At 42.2% G+C, this 19,534-nt stretch overlaps 2 protein-coding genes and 1 long non-coding RNA gene across 5 annotated transcripts in view; 1 reads left to right on the top strand and 2 right to left on the bottom strand.

Annotated features, from left to right (window-relative positions):
• Positions 1–290: 290 nt before the first annotated feature.
• Positions 291–1,265, bottom strand: LOC129738979 (uncharacterized). Its single transcript, XR_008735708.1, has 3 exons — positions 995–1,265; positions 796–926; positions 291–720 (listed from the first exon to the last, which is right to left on the bottom strand). It is a non-coding gene; the product is annotated as an uncharacterized LOC129738979 (long non-coding RNA).
• A 1,096-nt stretch (positions 1,266–2,361) lies between these two features.
• Positions 2,362–5,982, top strand: LOC129754218 (sphingomyelin phosphodiesterase 4). Its single transcript, XM_055750135.1, has 7 exons — positions 2,362–2,523; positions 2,604–2,680; positions 2,740–2,962; positions 3,037–3,139; positions 3,301–3,538; positions 3,601–4,756; positions 5,244–5,982. The coding sequence occupies exons 1-7, from the start codon at positions 2,509–2,511 to the stop codon at positions 5,892–5,894; spliced, it is 2,463 nt and encodes an 820-aa protein (XP_055606110.1). The 5' UTR covers positions 2,362–2,508; the 3' UTR covers positions 5,895–5,982.
• LOC129754224 (protein white) overlaps positions 5,947–19,534 on the bottom strand; it is a 35,125-nt gene continuing 21,537 nt past the window's right edge. For 2 of the 3 annotated variants that reach the window (XM_055750144.1, XM_055750154.1), the window contains exons 4-8: positions 10,017–10,088; positions 7,574–8,511; positions 7,183–7,513; positions 6,762–7,122; positions 5,947–6,701 (exon numbers count right to left, since the gene is read on the bottom strand). In XM_055750144.1, the coding sequence (XP_055606119.1) occupies positions 6,316–6,701; positions 6,762–7,122; positions 7,183–7,513; positions 7,574–8,511; positions 10,017–10,088 (2,088 nt within the window). In that variant the 3' untranslated portion in view covers positions 5,947–6,315. The remainder of the gene's footprint in view (positions 6,702–6,761; positions 7,123–7,182; positions 7,514–7,573; positions 8,512–10,016; positions 10,089–19,534) is intronic. The other variant, XM_055750163.1, reaches the window with a different exon arrangement.

The following is a 19,534-nucleotide window of genomic DNA, read 5'->3' as shown; positions in this document are numbered from 1 at the left end:
ATTATCGTTAAAAAGTAACCATTTTCACACCTTTCCGCGTTAAGTGATTTTTTGGTTTCTTCCATAGAAGTCATTTTTTGACTTCTCTTGAGAAGTGGAAATATGGTTACTTTTTAACCGCAAGAAATTATTGCGGAGAAGCTGAAAAACGGTTAATTTTGAACCATATCACAAAATAGGAAGAAAGCGGGTGAATTTATTATTAAAAATGCTGGAATTAGAAAGTTTTACATAAATGAAAATACACTTCGGATTTTAAAGACGTTTTTATTTTATTTTTGTGTACTTTTTTATAAAAACTGCCTATTCATGCGAAAGCACACTGCGGCCACAACGGACATTGCTGTTTTTTTTCTGATGCGGTTATCGAACGCGCGTATTTATCTCGCACATCCAGAACTCGATACCGATCGGTGCCATCATCTTCAAAGGAACAAATTGAAGAGATTGTGTGGGGTAACCACCGTGAACCTCTTCGAAATTCGTTTCTTTAGATAGGATTCAATAACCATCGATGCTGTTACCATTGATACCTCCACCCTCAATCACATCGTCAATTCAGAAGAAAAACATTTCCGCGGATCAGAGTAGCTTCCGCCGCTTGCTGGCATTTGTACGGGATGCTGCACGAAAACTCTCAGGCCTTGGGAAGATCAAAGTGACCGAACTGGCAAATGTGTTGATTGGCTATCAGCTTGTTCGCAAGAAATACGCTCGCAACTGTAAACAAAGAATGGAAAATTTTAGATTTTTATAAAAAAATATCAAAAAAGATTTTGAAAAGCAAATATTTACCTGTCTGATGATTTTCGTTGCGGGGCACATCTAGCACCATCGAATCGTCGGCGGACATTGTGATTTTACTGCACATTTCGATGTTTTACAAACCCAACCAAACGCGACCAGGCCAAGATTGCAGGCAAAACCTGTGGGGGAGTTGGAATAAATAAATTGATCTTCACTTTTTATACTTATTGGATTTATTTCAACTTACCGAACCGCCGGGCGAACCCGGATCGAAACCCGAATTCGAATCCTTTGCGTTGCCAGCCACCTCCGGTTGCTTTCTGCATCTGACGATTTTTCCCGATCTCATTCTTACGGTCGCTCCAGGCCAACCCCAGGCACCTACCTACCTTTAAAAAGAGTGCAAATTTCAGGATTAGAGCATCGTGTCTTAAAGGTTTTCAATGTGTGAAAATGCTTTAAATTTGATTTTTCGTTCACTGAAATAGGAAATCGCGACCGGTCAAACTTCCAAAATGGCGGTGTTCGTTTATTTTATGGATGAATTTTTAACCAAATTTGGTTGAATGCTGAAAAACTTCTACTATGGTTAAAATTTATGAGAAAAATATCGTTAAAAAGTAACCAAATTGCAAGGAATATTTAAATAAGGTAGTGTCGAGAGCCATATTGGATTTTTTTTGTGACGTCACAAAAACGAATGTATCGAAAATTTATATGCGAATGGCAGAAATTTCAAAGAAAGACATATTTTAGAACGAAAATGAATTCCATTTACATTTTGATTGTGTTGTAAGACCTCTATTTCACTATGTTATGAAATTTTCTGGTCCTTTGAAGATTGCATTATGTTTTTTTCTCATTTTAATAATGAACGCAATGTCATCTTGAAGCTAAAACGTTCTAAAACGAAGATAAAATCTACTTTTAAAAGGTCTAGCTGGTAGTTATTGAGTGTTTAACTGATTGTCATGATTTTTGTCCAATCGGTTTACCATATTCAATTCTTATGTAGAACAATTAACATCAATTGATTATCGTTAACTCGATTTCCTAAAATGCGAATAAATAATTGTGGTTTTATATCAAAGTTTGTTTTTGATAACTTTTATGTAATAAGGATCTTAAACTGCACTGACTTGATCATTTTCATGGAAGACTTTGAACTAATTTTCTAGTTTTGCAAATTTGAGTAAGGAAAATCCACTATTTTTTCGAACTTCGATGGTCTATTTCATACAAAATTTACTCGAAAATCCATCTTTTTTCGTACCAATCTTGAAGAGCTAGAATCCTTCTAGAATAACAGGTATTAAAAGTGGAACATTTCCAGCAAATTCTTCAAATTATCAACGAAAAAGGCAAATTTCCTAGTAAATTAACAGATTTTTCGTGATTGTGACGTCGCAGTGTGTACTAATACTAAAGCAGGGCTGTCTCGACACTACCTCCTTTAAATATTCCTTGACCAAATTGATAGTTCTCCATCGAAAACCAAAAAATGGTTACATTTTAAACAAAAATGGTTAATTAAAATCGAGCGTGGAGGTAAAAATTAAAAAAAAAAATGCACTTCTCTGTGAACGCGATCCATTCGGTTCCGCGCTGACATTTTTCAAGCGGCAAGCGGCAGATGCCGATGGTGGATGAACTGGTTTGATTTCTACATTTGAATCCTTAAAATATCGGGTAGTTTACCGCTTTGATACACTTATTTGGTGTAGTTTAGTTTGACAAAGTGCAGGTTACATTTTCGACGCCATGGATTCACCTGGGGTAAGTTTTCTGTTGCAATACGAGCCAAAAAAAAGTTTCTATTTAAATCAAACATTTTTCTCCCAAACAAATTTTGCTAGGTAAGAATCTTGGAAATCCTTAGCCTTCCACCGATAATGCGCTGCCCGGAACTGGGTCTTCTCATCGATCGTGCCAGGTAACTGTTCGTGACTGAATTCTTCTCAAAATTAAATAAATGAAAATTTTTAATTTCAGCTTGAAGGAGCTGCAGGACATCTATCCGATCGTGATCAATTCGATCTTCGGCATCAACAGCGGGTCCGGGTGGGGCTTCCGGATCATGACACGGGACACGCACCCGCACGATTTTGATGTGCTGTACAATTTTTTTATACCTATCGGGGGCCCAATGTTTCGGCTTTGCTACCGGCTGCTAAACGATTCCCTCAAATATGAGTTGCCGATGTCCTTCCTACCTGTAAGTTTACCGTTTCATCTAGGTTTGAATGAGATAATCATTAACAACTTCCTTTTCGCATCTTTTAATTGTAGCCAAAAATGCAGCAGATGATCGAAAGTGGAAGACACTCAACGTTCTACAGTGATCTTATCAATATCGACCCTTTCCGAAGACAAATCGTTTCGTTATCTTTGAGTAAGTTCGGCTATTAGTCAACCTAAAATGGAAATTCTTAACTCAACGTTTCTACAGTTTTTTGATTCTTTTGAACTTTTCTGTGGAAAATTCAAAATTGTAAAACACATTGCGTACCTATCACTAAATTGAGGATTTTCTTTTTTTTTTCTTTATTTCAGACGCATTTGACTATTTCCTGTTCCATTTCGCACTGCACGGCAATGTTCCGCTGCAGCGACTCTGTCCGGCTGCAATGAACCCGGGCGTACACGAGAAAGCGAAAACTCTGTATCTGATACTGACGGCGGAATATTTGTGTACGTTTTTACCGAGCCATCCAGATTCGATTGTGCTGCCACAGATTGTGTGCGGCAGCGCCATCAAGTTGCCGTCCCCAACCGTAATGCCCGTTATGCAGTGAGTTTGAAGCTTCAATTTATCCCCGTTGATTGTGCTGATTAAAATATTTTCCTCCTCAGGCCAACGAAATCTCCCAAATATCTGCTACTATCGGCGCTGCATCACCACGCTCCCACAACCGCGCCAAACGCTTCGATGCAGCAACGTTCGGCCAACACTAGCAGCGCCCTTCTGGAATCATCCCGAACTCACTGTTGGCGGTCGGAATCGGCGTTGCACATCTTCATCGACTGCTGGCTCCGACTAGATATCGATGACTCCCGGGAGCTTCCCAGTAACGAGTTCATCCGATGTGTTCGTATTCTGGTCAAACAGCTGCATGCGTTCGGAAACAGCGGTGATCTGGATAACAGCTCCATGGCCCTCCTGAGACAATCAGCTCAACCGCTTATGAATGCTCGAATGTTTAGCTTCCTCAAGTCGCTCATGGCTCGCTGGCCCCTGGACAGTTCCTTCTCGGACGTGCTGGAGCTATGGCTCAGCTATGTACAACCCTGGCGATACACCTTTAACCGGGATCTGAGCAGCAATGCCGATCTACCGATTACTCAGCGGCACGAAACCTTTATAGGGGAAAATTTGATAAGTTACACGCAAATTTTCGTACAATTGATTCCGAGATTCGAACGTATGGACCTCACAACCTTACGAAATGTGTTGATGCTGTTCCGATTGCTTAAGGTTTTCAGTCAAGGAAATTTGATCGAATTATTGAGCCAAAACGAGGCAATGATGTCCTCGAATAACAATGTATCCTTAAACAATTCTCCCTTCAACGCGTCACCAACTGCGGGTAACATTTCCGGGGCTTCAAATCGATCGGGAGCTAACATGAGCACCACTGGCACTCACAATAGATCCGGAGGAGGAGGAGAGTGGAAAACTTTCAGCTCCCCTGGTCGTCCGGGGACACCCGGTAACCGATCCACTGGAGAGCCAAACGAAGACAGTTATGTGTTTCTGTTTGGGGAACATTTCGGGGTCGCCATCGAGGAGCTGTTGAAGAAAATTTACGTTTCCATGCTAATAGCGAAAGATAATTTGAGGCAGCTGCAACAGGAAAAGGAAAACCGCTACCAGGGGGTGCTCCGGTATTTGCACAAGTTGATCGGTTTCTTCGATCAGGATCCGGTCTACACGTCGATGTTGAACGAGCGCTCGAAGATACCGGAAATTTTGGACGTGGCGCTGCAGATTCTATCGAGGATGTTTCAGGTCAGTAGTGAAAGAGTTTATTTGCGTGGTTGAAACATCTTGAAGTAGGTAACCAGACTGTTAAATTGCATTTCATTCTGAGGCACAGGAGGAACTGCACAATGATTTTTCTGAGCTTATCGAAGAATAAAAAGCATCGGAGACTGAGACAGCGAGTTCTATCTCAGTGCAGAAGGTTTTTTTTACAAAATTCTGTTGGTAAGAAATGTTGTTTCTTCAACTTCACGTTGAAGTTCACGTTGTTCTTGAATCCAACTAGACGAATTTCGATAGTTACAGCAACTAATTGGGGCACTAGGTTGCCTAGTGTAGAATTAAGTGTGCTCGAACGTATCAGATGCAATGCATCTGCTTTCCGGCTAGGCGACATATGCAGAGTGTAAAGACTCAACTTTGTATATCCAGCCCCGATTGTTTTGCAACTCTTGTAAATTGTAAAACCTTTCTAGTTCAGACTAAAAAATGTAAATTCTTTCGTCCATTCCAGATCCCCCTAACGGATGAACTGTTCGGCAACGAATCGATGGACGTTGATGCCCCCTCGCTGATCGAACAGAGCACCATACAGTCCTCCTGCTGGAACTCCACCATGGGCAACTCAACAGCCAATTCTTCGCTATCACTTTCCCCACAGCACATGAAAACCCGTCAGAGTACCCTTCAATACACCGGTGACCCCGCCCTGCTGCCCATCCGGGCCAATGAATTCACCTTTCTGGTGCGGTTTCTTCATCAGCTTTCGAGTAAACTGAACCTTATGTTCGGCCAGGAGATGGACCTTCTTTGGAACCGACAGGACCTCTGGGGTAAACTTAGTCGTCAAGTTCTCTGTCCTCCGATGGTGGCGCAAATTTTTGACAAATCCCAAGGCTACTGCGTGTTGGTCCAGGAACCACTGGGGCCCCGACTCAACCTGCGGATGCTGGCTTCCCACAAGTCCGCCTTCGTGGTGGTCTGTTCGTTCTTCCTGGGCTACCTGTTCTTCAACGCGCCCAGCTACGGATTCATGCTGCTCGTTAGTGTTACCTTTATATATCTGTTGATTCGGTCGATGGTTTGCGACCTTTCCAAGAGTACCACCACCCCCTTCCCGATGCCGATGCCGGAGGATTCGAGGGCTGTCAACCGAACAGGTTAGTGCGTGTTGCATTTTTGTTTATTATTTTTTTGAAAGTATATATTTGAATGATTTTTTTTTATATAATAAAAATATCGAATAGAAAGAATTTGGCTATCGTCATTGAAGAGAAATTAAACAATCATTGTTACAATGGCTTTGTGGGGTTGGCCGAAAATTTTCGTAACACATTTGGCGACGGGTAAGAACTGATGATTTTTTATTCATTATCAGTTGAAGAGAGAAAAATGACACATTGAAACAAACAATTACGTTACGTTACAAACTATTTGAACAAACCAATCCCCCATAAATCTGCTCTAGTCAAATAGAGATAACACCGGGAACTATTCTAAACACGTGATGACATCCCTTAATCCTAAGCTACGGAGATGGTTGCTAATCGGCAGTGCTTAGCGCTAACGTCGGCCAACTCCCCCCTTTACTCTTTGCTTCGGGATCGCAGCCATAGGCAGAACAGCGCACCCAAACGGAAAATCACAATCAACGAACTTAAGCAGATTATGTCGAAGGTAAAATCCTCCACGTGGAAATTGAACGTCTCCAGGATGATCTGCCCGGAACTGGGACAGGTGACGTTCCCTCGGGAGCAGGCGATCGCGCCCTCATCCACCGTACTCCACTGGTTGATGAGCAGTGCCTCGTTGGCGTAGCGGAACCACGACAGGTAGGACAGATACTGGAAGTAGGACGGTACCGAGGCCGAGTTCAGAAAGAAGCCTCCGAAGATCAGGAATGGGATGATGACCGGCGGACCCACCGACAGGGCCATCGAGATAGACGAACTGGCGCAGGAGATGAGGTAGCCTGTTGATGGTTTATAACAATATTAATCGATCAATGTATTTTTTTTTAATTAAAACCCACCAAAAGATGTCGCCACGTTGGCTACCAGGGTCACGATAAAGAGCGTCACTAGATAGTGCCATCCGCCCGACTGCAGCCCGATCATCGGATAGGTGATCGAGGTAAACACAAATGGAACCGCTATAAACAGCGGCACCTCGGCTATCGTTTTTCCCAGAAAATACGTATCAACCCGGAACAGCCGGGATCGTTTCTCGCGCAAAAACACCGGTAACTCGGCGCTAAACACATTGATCACTGCAAACACATTCTGGAAGGTCATGTTGGTTAGGAACAGAAACAGTGCCCCGTTGATGTTCATCACGCCGTCCTGGTCCAACTTCTGACCGAAGTAGATCGATCCAATCAGAGTGGCTACCATCTGTGGGAAAACAAATGATTTTAAACCTATTAGTTAAAGAAATTGAATAAGGTAACTTACCGCAGTTTGAAGCAGGCGAACCTTGACCAGCATTGGATCTTTGAGCACCGTCAGCCAGGATCGCCATAGGACATAGTAGAACTGGGTCCACCAGGTGGCCCTGTACCCAGTTTTGCTGACTCCGTTCATCGGCTGCAGGTAGTACTGTTCTTCGACGTTTTTGCCGGCATTGGCCACCTCCATAATGTCCCGGGCAATCGGACTTACAGCAAAGCTGTCGCAAATCTTCTTGATCGTGTCCCGACACTCGGCTTCCTTATTCGGTGCGATGGCCAGCATCTGGACGTAGAAATCGGCCGGGTTGTAGTTCGGTGGGCACGGAATTCCGAGCCTGAAAATATATAATTTTAATAAAGTTTAGAGTTAACAACAAAAACAGGAAACAACTCACTGTGAAAAGAACTCCGACGCCTGGTAGGGTGATCCGAGGAACGCCACTCGACCCTCGGCCATCAGCAGGATTTTGTCGAACAGGCAGTACAACTCCGAAGACGGCTGGTGTATCGTTAAAACTATGGTCTTCCCCTTCATGGCCATTCCCTTGAGCACCTGGAGCACGCTGTGAGCCATGAAGGAATCCAGCCCGGAGGTGGGTTCATCGCACAGCAACAAATGGGGATCGGTCAGGGTTTCCGAGGCGAAAGCCAGCCGTTTCCGTTCCCCTCCAGAAAGTCCCTTGATTCGTCCAGGAGCTCCGATGACCGTATCGGCGCACTTGGTAAGCGATAGTTCCTGTAGTACTTCTGCAACGCGTACTAACTTGATACTTTTGGGAACATCCTTGCCCATTCGCAACATTGCCTGGAAGATCAAGTGTTCCCTTGTGGTGAGAGCCGGAATAAATAGATCGTCCTGCTGTACGTAAGCACAACGTGCCCGCAATTGCTCGGCATTAACCGGAACGCCATTCAAAGCTCTAACCGACATTGGCGATATCTTAACCCCGGGCGGAGATCTGAAGGAAAGCGCATTCAACAGGGTCGTTTTCCCTGCACCGGAACTTCCCATCACCGCTAGCAGTTCCCCACTCTTGGCCATTCCGGTGACATTTTTGAGCAGGTGTTTGCGCGGATTGAAGTCCTTCTTCTGCCTTGTGAAGCAACAGCACAACCGAGAGCAAATGGATTCTTTCTTGCTGCTATCAGACGGGGTTTCGCCGAAAACGTCGATCTCCTTCCACGTGTATGTTAGCCTTTCCTGCTGCGGGATCTGGCCCTTGACCGAGCCATAGTTTTTGGGCTTCCACACCTGAATAAGGGTGGCTTTGTCGTTGCCGGTCATGGGACTGATCCCATCGTCCGCTTCCTGGTAGCTGCTGGAGCTGTATCGCTGGTGATGGACCAAGGAGAAACAAAAGGTTTAGTAAAAAAAAAGTTTTGCCACCGGAAAGGTATAGGAAAGGTGTCTATGGGAGGCGCTGACTGAACTTGCAGAACAATTCGTAAATATTTGAAGGTTTGAGTCGGAAGAATGCGGCGAGATACTCTCAGTATCAGTTATTGAACTAGAAGCTGTTCAAATATTGTCTTATGATCCCACCGTCAGAGGGAGCTAGTCTGGATTTAACATAATGAAATTCCAAACTACTACACTAGTAGGAAAATCATTATTTAAAAATGTGGCTATTTGTTCAACGGTTTTGAAGTGAATGTTTGTAATAGACCAAGAAAATCTACCGTGGACGAAAAAAGGTATGGTGTATTTTATAAATGTGTTTTAAGGGGTTTAGTGCTAGTAGAAAACAAAGTTTAAACCTATTCTATTTCACATCCAACATATTGTGCATTTAGGGGCTGTCCGTTAATGATGTCACGCAAAATTTGAAAAAATAGGGGGTCTCTCCCCCCCTCCTTGTCACATATTGTCACAACTTCCGTCACTCCCCCTTTTTGTATTACGTCACGTTTTCATGAAACTGTTCAAAAAATTTAATATTTGAAATTATCGGGTGCATTTTTCAACCCGAACAGCATTCTAGTAATTCATTCATCGTAATAACAAAATATAAGATAGATACATAATGATACATCAAAGTAGCTTAAACAATTCTGTTGCTCGCAAAAACTCAAAAAAATGTTCTCAATCTCCTTTTCGTTTCCCAAGATGTTACGCACTCCGAGGGGCAGATTATTCGCTGTACGTTAAGACTCATAGATAGACCGTTAGATAAGTTAGATAAGAACCGCAGGTTTTACACACCGGTCGTTGATTTGGTCCAGTATAGTGACTGTGGGTTAATCTCTCGTAAGAACCACGAGCATTCTTGAAAGTGCACGCAGCTCATTTCTTTTGCCTAGATCTTGCCAGGAGTAAATTTCTCTCTTGGTTCCAAGATGATTCCCATGCAGAAACGCTCCACTAAAACAATTTCTATCCATCGTTTTAAATCGTCCCCGGGGATAACTTTTCTACAGAAATCTTGTTCATGGCCCATTCCGGCTAATTTGTCGGCTTCTTCATTACTCGTAATTTCACTTTTATGTCCTGAAACCCAGACGAATGTTATTTTTGAGAGGTCTTTTGAGTCGAGTATCTCGTTAAGAGAAAAAGGTTTAACTTTTATTTTTACTATTAGCCCCATACAATTTAGTTCTTGCCCATTGACATCTTTCAAACAGTAGGTATATAATAAACGTTTCTACACCCGAAGACCAACCTTCTTGCAAGAAAATCTGAAAAGAATTAATCAAAAAAACGTAATGATGGGAGGAACTGTTCTGCAAGTTCAGACAGCTAAGCAGGATAAACATTAGAAAAGGGCCTAGCGTTACAAATGCGCAGGGAACATACGAGAAATGTTTTAAGAGGTTCGTTCGTAAACAAATATTCTTTACATAAGAAGTGGCGGAAAAATCGTAGTTCCTCGACTCGCAACTAAGCCGCCACGTGCATTCGTACAATTGTCCCTAGAGTGAAAATAATAATAAATGGAAGACACGAGAGAAGATCAGTTTAGTTTTTTTAAGCTTAAACTAATAGAAAAAAAAATTGCCTTAGGGTAATTTCAAATGCTCTGAGTATACTGTTCATTATACTTTATTGATTTTTTACACAGAAAATAATGAAAAAGGTAAAATTTACCGAGATACAAAGGAGAACGCTCGTGAAACCAAAAAAAAAAGGAATCTTCTACCTCTTCGATGTGAAACTAGCCTCACAGCGAGGTAAAGTTTACATGAATCGAGCTGGAAAAAAGGTACAATTCACCGAGAAAAAGGTAAATCCAAGTGTTGTAACCTAAGAACCTTTGTATTAAATTCATCAGAAACCGGCTTGAATGGATAAATCTTTATTACTCCATTTGCTTGGTTGGTTGACAACTAACTACTCCCGTTCACAACGATTGCTTAGTTTTATATTAAATATATTCTAAAATGCAAAATTACCACATCTCCCTTTCTTTTGAAATTTAGAAAAAAAAACATTTATTTGTCTGGAACGGTCTTGGTATCAGAAAGTTGATATTGGAGGCCTCTTCAGCTCACTAGAAATGGTTGGCTTATCCTCAATCCTAAACCTTGCAGTTGCAAGTGTTTGAACAATCATCAGGCCGCCGCCCACGTAAGCATGTTCTTCTATATTGGCCGACGTCGGATTGTTCATGCGGCTGGTTTGCGGAGATCGTCCTCTTCATCTCGTAACTCATGTTTCTCTTGAATTCGGACAACGTGGTTTCCGTTCAATTGTGAATAAAACAAACAACGGTAGTCTTTTCCGTGGGAGATCCTTGGCGTATCCCATCGATTGAACCGTTCCCCTATAGAGGGACTAGAGATGTACCGAATAGTGGTATTCGGCGAACGGCCGAATACCGAATATTGACTTTTTCAACTATTCGGCAAAACGAATCACTCAGGCTTTTCTTGATCGCTTGCGTAAAACGTAGAAGAGAGATTTTCGTTACAATACAAATTTGTTCATACTCGTTAAATTATCTACGACACATATTATTCACCCCTAAGGAAAACCGCCAAAACCATCGAGAAGTCCAACTGATAAAATACTTTGTCGCTAGCTGAGCATGTTGGTTGCTAAGGAAAAAAAACAAAGCATCTTGATAGAAAACGAGTTGCCATGAATCGAATGGTTGCCATAGATGTGAGAATTATTGACATTTAAATAATGATAGATTACACTTTTTGCGAATAATTCTTTTCAAACAAGTTTTGAAAACTTTGTTGAAATTTTATTTACAGCATCTCCTTCGAGACATTTTGATGCACTTTTTTTGCCTTTGAAATATTCAGGCTCCTTTTTGAGGCATTCATAAAATCTGCTTTGAGAAACTTTGTGCTCTCCTTTGAGGCATTTTTTATCTCCTTTGAGATATATTAGCTCTCCTTTGAGGAATGTTTTTTAATCTTCTTTCAGATATTTAATGCTCTCCTTTGAGGCTTTTTATCTCCTTTGAAATTAGCTCTCCATTGAGGCTTGTATATTACCTCTCCTTTGAGGCTTTTTTTAAATCTCCTTTGAGATAAACTAGCTATCCTTTGAGGCATTTTTAAAATCTCCTTTGAGACATATTAGCGCTTCTTTGAGGCTTTTCCAACATCTCCTTTGAGACATTTTCTCAACCTCCTTTGAGGAATTTCTCTATCCCTTCGGGCTTTTTCAAAACTCCTTTGAGCTTTCTGATTACATTCCCATTGGGATTCGTTCTAAAACAGAGCTACTAACGAGATTTCACTTACCACGTTTATGGCATTTTGGAAAAAAAATTACTATACTCATACTTAACTCACTCATCCGTTCTATCTTCGGGTGGGTTCGACTCGTCGCCAATGTTGTAACCTAAGAACCTTTGTAATAAATTCATCAGAAACCGGCTTGAATGGATCATCTTTATTACTCCATTTGCTTGGTTGGTTGACAACTAACTACTCCCGTTCACAACGATTGCTTAGTTTTATATGAAATATATTCTAAAATGCAAAACTGCCACACCGAGAAAGGTAAATCTTATCTCAAGGTGAAGTTTACCCGAATTCAGCTGAATAAAAAGGTACAATTCACCTATATTCGGAGCCGCTTATGGCAGTTAAGCATTTTTATTTCATCCAGAAACTCGATACAAAATAGTAAATATAGTTTTAAATTTAATTTTATTTTACTTATTCGAAGATTCTTGTTTATGTTACAGATAGACCAAGTTGGCTAAAACGGAAAAGGTCATGAATGTGCTAATATATAAGAGTCCTGTGGCCATTGTGGCGCGGAAGAATGCGAACAAGGTAATCGAGAGGAAGCCAGGAGTATTTATCCGGTAAAGGAGCAAAAAGTAGATCACTGAGCCGGATTACCACCAGGCTTTTTTACCATTTTTCTAGGTAAAACGGAAAAAGATACAATTCACCTTTTTCGTAAGTGAATGAAAAAAAAAGGAAAAAAATACCTTTTTGCCTTCACCTTCACCTAGAATGGGAAAAAGGTTAAATTTACCTCGAAAGATGGGTGGAAAAAAATCACCTCTGCTTCTCGGAAAATTTAATCTTTTTTATTTTCCGTGTATTCTGATCGATTAGAAGTTATTGCTATGGGCAGAGTAAGTTTTGTGCTGAGTAGTATGCATTTCATAAATTTCATCATTAGAATAATCAATCAAACCCTCTAAAAAATTGTTTAATGGATACAGAGAAGGCTTTTCACCTCCTAAGTCGCCAAATCATTTGTCATTTGAGAGATTAAATCCGTCTATCGGCTAAGGTTGATGAACTGTTTTGCCGTTTGACCGAAATCGATCGATTAGGTATTGCTCGCCAAAAGTTCCGAGACTTGTGATCCCAAAACGTTGCCGGATGCCGGCAACAAAACGGCTATTGTCAAAACGAACGAGAAAGTGTAAAACGTGTAGCTTGCCACCTTACAACGTCCGACAACAAGCATCAACGGATAGAAGCGGCGGCAACATACTTAGAACATTCCGCAAGGTGCCGCCTTTCTATTTAAAAAAAATGGAACCTTTGTACATATGATGATGGTTTCGGCGATAGACTATTTGTTCCGATATATGTTTCATATGTACATTAGGGTGGCAGCCAAATAGGTCATATCGAATTTAGAAAACCGACCATATACATTTTGAAGATTGACTCAAAAAAACTGACCTATGAAATGTTTCAGCTCAATCGGACTCGATTTAGAGGTGCCACAAGGCGCTCAGAGTTTTGTTTTTTTTTTGTCTCAAAAATCACCTAAGATAGGACCAAAGAAAACCTGAAAAATTGATGTTTTTGAATAGAATGCAAAATAACTTAAAAATACATAAAACATCGAAACCTAGTGTTCTCTCGAAAATTTTTTTTTGTCAAAAATCGACGTAAAAATTTCAAAAATTACCTAAGGGTCTGTAATGCCTAAATCGAATAAGACGTGTATGTCTTTCAAAAGTCCGATTGAGCTAAAATTTTACACCGGCCAGTTTTTTGGGCCAATCTACAAAATGTATCTGGTCGGTTTTCAAACTTCGATCATGAAATTTTTCTCATACATCCATTGCCACCCTAATGCACATACATACGTATATGATAGTTACGGCTGTGCCTAGAGGCTCTGAACTACAAGACTACACAAAATAAAACGCATCGTTGAACGCGTACGATATAGGGACGACAACGGCGATAGCGTATGGTTGCGTTTCTCGGAACATTCTGTGCTGTAATCCGATCGCTCATTACCGGAACCTTTCCGCCGAACCTTCATACTGACGAAGAACGGATTATCGTCCGTTTCTTTTCAATTTTTTCGGCTTCAACTTTTCTTCTAACACTTTCTTTTGTAGACACGTTTCTTGTCATAGACGATAGGTATTCAAAATCAAAGAAAGTTCTTAATCAAAGACCGGCTCTATACTGACCTCTCCAAAAAAAATCGGGTTTGCTGTCAGCTTGGTCAGATTAATTATTAGATGCTACTTTGTAGAACGTTTGATTGTCAATTTTAGCAAGCTTTGCCAGTGTTCTTCATTCGAAATCGAGCGATAAGACTGAATTGCGTTGTCGAGCATGTCCGACAGAAATGCTTTTCACATAAGAGCGTATAGAGGTTTTTGTCAAAGAAGTTGAGAAAATGTACACCAAAACTTTGATTTGTTCCTACGACAAAAAAAAACATCATTCAAAAATTTGGTGGAGATAAGCCTCGATCAGCGCACACAATTGTGAGCATTTTATTATACCGACAGCATAACTGAGATAATTTTTTTAACGTTTACAAGGATTCTTATTCATGGAGCTATCAGTAAGTAGAATAAAAAAAACATTCGATTGTGAAATTACCAAAATATAGAAAACTTTTGGTGTGCTCTAGGTACATTTTTTTATTGAACTTACACTTAAATAGATTTTTTCACTTTCTTTTATTTTTCTTGTCGAGTTTTGATTTAGAGATGAACCACTGAAGGGTCACAAACTAAGTTATGTGACTCGAAATTCCAAATTCTGCCTTGAAATTTACAGATAAATCTTGAAATGTATTCCCAAATCCAGAGTTTTGGTACATTTCCCTCCAATTTTGACACTTGAACTTGAAAAAAACAGGTCAGATTCCGATAAAAAAAATCAGTATCGAACAAAGGGTTTCCACGATAAAATTCCCACACACAAAATTGATTCGCAAAATTCGAGTTTTCATTCGATTGCCATCAAATTTTCAAGGATTGAAAAATAACTATTAAATTTCATTTAACCATTTTACTCGTATTTTATTTACAGTCCATACGCAAATGCCCGCCCCTTGGCCTTAATCCCGGCCATAAGATTCTGCACAACCTTTGAATCAACCGTTATTTGCATGTAAACCCATACTTTCTTCAGTTCCTCGACTGCCTTCACTACCTAAGGTCGTTTAAGTAGGTGATGCTTCATAATCGCCCAGTACTTCTCGATGGGGCGGATCTCCGGAGTGTTGGGAGGGTTGAACATTTTCGGCACATAATTGACCTTATTGTCCGCATACCACTTCAGCACGTCCTTGGAGTAGTGGCATGAGGCCAAATCCGGCCAGAAGATTGCTGGTACGTTGTGGGCCTTCAGGAGAGGAAGCAACCGCACTCTTTCATGTAAACCTGTCCGTTCATCGTGTTCTGGGTCACGAAAAGTGCACTCCGCTTCCCGCACGTGCAGATGGCTTGCCAAACCAGGAATTTATTCGCAAGTTTACACATCTTCTGAGTACTGACATGCTCTGGAACGCTCCTTGGCCGTGAAAAACAGTGAGCCGCTGATCTGTTTGAAGTCGGCCTTCACACATGTTTCGTCGTCCATGATGCAACATTCAATTTTCGTCAGCATGTTGAGGTACAACTTCCTACCACGGATTTTTGGCGGACTTGTTCTGCTTCTCGTCGCGATTAGGGGCCATTTGTACCTTGAACGTTCAAAGCCCAGCCTTTGGCCTTCTGGACAAAACTTCGGCTTAGGTGCAGCTGCTTAGCCACATCCCGAACGGAGGCGTTCGGGTTTCGGCTGAAGGCCCCAATTAAGTGGTTGTGATTTTTGGTGTTGTACGGAATGCTTTTTCCATCACTTCTGGGCTTCCGATCGGTGGTAAACCTGGTCAATCGTTCCTCGAATCGCTTTACCACTCGCGACATCGTGGAATTCGCGATTCCCAACGTTTTAGCAATGGAACGATGCGAGAGATTCTTGTTCTCGTAATGATTGCGCAAGATTTTATCACGCACGAGCTGTTCTTTCGACTCCATTTCCGCGAGTTTTGATGACTATGAACTAAATCCCCCCAAATTTTCATTAAATTCTACCCAACAGTTAAAAAGTTAGAGCAATTTTACAGTGTGGCATTTTAATCGTGGTCACCCTTTTAGGTAGCTTAACTGTTAATTTTACCAATTTCTATTCATGCATTCAAAAGTTATTCACAAAACAAAGTGTTGTATTTTTTTTCGAATACACAAAATAAATTATGATATTTTTGCCAATTTTAATAAAAAAAATTCCAATACTTAACTAATATGTTGATGTCAATGATAGTTTTGTACGGATTTTTTTTTTTGACTGAGATCTTGCTGAAATGACCTGCTGAACTGACCGAGCTGGAACTTTGGCGACGACTTTTAGCATGAAAACACGGACACGAATTGGAACTTGGAACGTTTTAACCCTTGCCCAACAAGGCAAACTGGAACAACTTGCTAGAGAGGCTAGCCGCCTTAAGCTTGAAATTCTGGGACTGAGCGAAGTCCGTTGGCCTAATACTGGAGAACACAAGACACAATCCGGGCAAGTCATGCTTTACTCTGGCATACGAGGAGAACATGCTACTCGGGAACGAGGAGTTGGTTTCCTGTTAAGCCCGCAGGCCTACGCGGCCCTCATTAGATGGGAACCGATAAACGAAAGAATAATCGTAGCCAGATTTAGAACACGGGTTAGAAACCTTACAATGGTCCAGTGTTATGCGCCAACTCACGTTGCCGACTTGCAGGAGAACGAGCAGTTTTACAGTCAACTGAACAGCGTGGTAGAGAAAATTCCGAAGGGTGACATTCAAATCCATTAGGGCGACTTCAACGCAAAGATTGGCTCCGACAATCAGGACCTTGAGCGCATCATGGGGCGCCATGGCCTAGGACAGATGAGCGAAAACGGAGAGCTGTTTGTAGAATTTTGTGGCAACAACAACGTGGTGATCGGTGGATCGTCCTGCTGCTGCTTCCCTGCTGGCCACCAACAACAACACGGCTGCAGAACTGGCGACCTCAGCCCCAAGTGCGACCAGCAACAACCAACAGAATAAGGAGGATTCGTCCCCGGAAGTTGGCAACAACTCCACGGAAGAAGGTAATTTTCGAGCTGTTGTGGCAGAAAACGCACCTCATAATTATTTGGGTTTCCTTAATTATACGCCTTCGCGTCTGATTCCGACTAAAATTGTTGGCCAAGTTTGCTACAAAACGCAACAATGGTCTTTATGCAACGCTGTACGTGTCTTGATAGAATCGCTAATTTGTGGTAACAAGTAAAATGTTTGAATTCTGGAATTATGGTAGGCTGCGGCCGTGGACGACGGGTGTGATTTTTTTTTCGCTGTCAATTTTAGCTCCTGAAGAAAAAAATCATTTTTTTATTATCATTTGTGCTGAAAATTTGTTCAGATGTTGGAGTTTCTCAGTGTGTTTTCAAGAACGCCCGGAACGATTACCACGACGTCAACAGCAGCCAGTAGTGTCCTCTGCAACCAATGCAATCAGTATCAGAAATGCTGCGAGAAGTAAAATCAACGCTTTGCAATAGGTCATTTTATTATTAGCTGACCAGAAGAGCCAGCTACAACAACCCTTGAATTCCTATCCAAGTCACGGGGATTTAGGTGAGTGAGACTGTGCCTCATGCGGCCGTTTTTGGCTAGCAGAGCAGATGTTACGAAGAACCTCGGGTTGGCTTTGATGAGGGGTGACACTCGTCAAGAAATCCAAAACAACGTATAGTGTGTACTCGATGAGGTGGCCGGCCAATAGGAACTACTGCTGCGGGATGTCTTCAGGCTCGAGGAACGCACGTGGTGAACCAGGTGGCAATGGTGGTGCCGAACCTTCAATTTCGGACCTCGTGGAATTTTTAAGGGTCCCAAATGTTGCTGAGCGATTGCTGTTGCGCGCAAGGTGGGTGATGTTGGTCACTAGCCGTTGTCTCAAACCCGTTCACACTTTGACCAACCCCCGGTAAGTGCAAGAAGATTGTCCATTCTTGCCTTTTAAATATTCCCGAAAAATTTTTTGGTGTAAAGACAAGTATCCTTTTCAAATGAAAAAGAGGTAAGATGTAAAAAGTGTTCCTATTTTTTTCATATGTTCAAAATAGCTTAACTCTATTATGGGGTTTAGCGGGGGGTTGGACAGGACATCAAACGATCGGAAGACTGATATACAATGGATTGTGGGTTCAAGCCAGCCGGAGTATCTCGACAAATTTAGAATCATGAGTAGGTTACTTAGGTACCTTTTCAAGATTCTTTATTTGTTTCGAACAGTTTGAAGGGAGTAAGATGAGTCAAACCTGTCCCAAGCCAGTGGTAACGGACCCCTTGGTTGTGCTGCAATTATTGTTGATGAGTTAAGCATGAACAATATTTGAATATGCGATCGAGACTTCCCGTACCGCCTCGGGTCGAAAGACCTATCAGCCACTGGTGGGTTTTCATACATACATACATACATACATACAACAACGTGGTGATCGGTAGATCGTTCTTCCCCCATCGACCAGCACATAAGGTCACTTGGGTGTCCCGAGATGGCCGAACAGAAAATCAAATTGACCACATCTGTATCAGCCGAGAATGGAGAAGGAGCCTTCTTGATGTCCGCAACAACCGAAGCGCAGACATTGCATCTGACCATCACCTCGTCCTTGGCGAAATACGACTGAGAGTTGCGCGTGTCGAACGGCGCGAGGAGAAAGTCGGGTGTCGATACGACGTCCGCCGGTTGGAGAATCCAGAGGTGAAAAGGGCATACGTTGAACAGCTAGAATCCCGAGCCTCGGAGCTGCCGACAGACGGAACAGTCGAAGAACAGTGGTGTGGAATCAAGAATGCCTTTATCACGACGAGCCATGGTACTCTCGGTAAAGTTCGTGGAAGAAGAAGTGAATGGATGTCGGATGAAACTTGGAGGATGGTCGATGATCGGAGAAAGGCGAAAGTCGGAATTGAGCAGGCATGTACCGGGTCAACCAAAGCAGCCGCCCGTTTACGTTATGCGGAGCTGTAAAAGGCAGTTAAACGAGCTTGTAGGCGAGACAAGAGAGCCTGGACAAACTCCCTAGCCGAAGAGGGAGAAAGAGCCGCCGCCAATGGAGATATCCGATTACTGTGGTGCTAGGACTAATGCTAGAATGCCGCTGAAAGACCGAGCAGGTCAGTTATTGACCGATCGAACAGATCAGCTCAAACGATGGACTGAGCACTTCGAACAACTCTTCCGAGTCACGAATAGCGATGGCCAACAGAATCTGCAGCTCGAAGCGCCAACAGTAAGTCGCATAAATGGCGTCAACTCGGAAGCGCCTTCGCTGGCTGAAATAGAAGCGGCAATCAAAAACATGAAATCCAACAAAGCACCTGGGATCGATTGCATCCCTGCTGAAATGCTGAAAGCCGACCCTGCCCTGTCAGCACAAATGTTGCACCGTCTTTTCTCTGACATCAAGGATACTGCAACGTTCCCAGCCGATTGGATGCAGGAGACCTGACAGAGTGCGGTAACTGGCGAGGCATAACGTTGATCTGTACAACCCTCAAAGTACTCTGCAAAGTGATTCTGAACAGGATCCAGGAGAAAATCGACGCTACACTCCGACGGCAACAAGCTGGATTCCGATCCGGACGATCA

The sequence above is a fragment of the Uranotaenia lowii genome, chromosome 1 (assembly GCF_029784155.1).
Source record: "Uranotaenia lowii strain MFRU-FL chromosome 1, ASM2978415v1, whole genome shotgun sequence".
In the NCBI taxonomy this organism is placed as follows: Eukaryota; Metazoa; Arthropoda; class Insecta; order Diptera; family Culicidae; genus Uranotaenia; species Uranotaenia lowii.
This window is presented reverse-complemented; position numbering and strand designations above follow the sequence as displayed.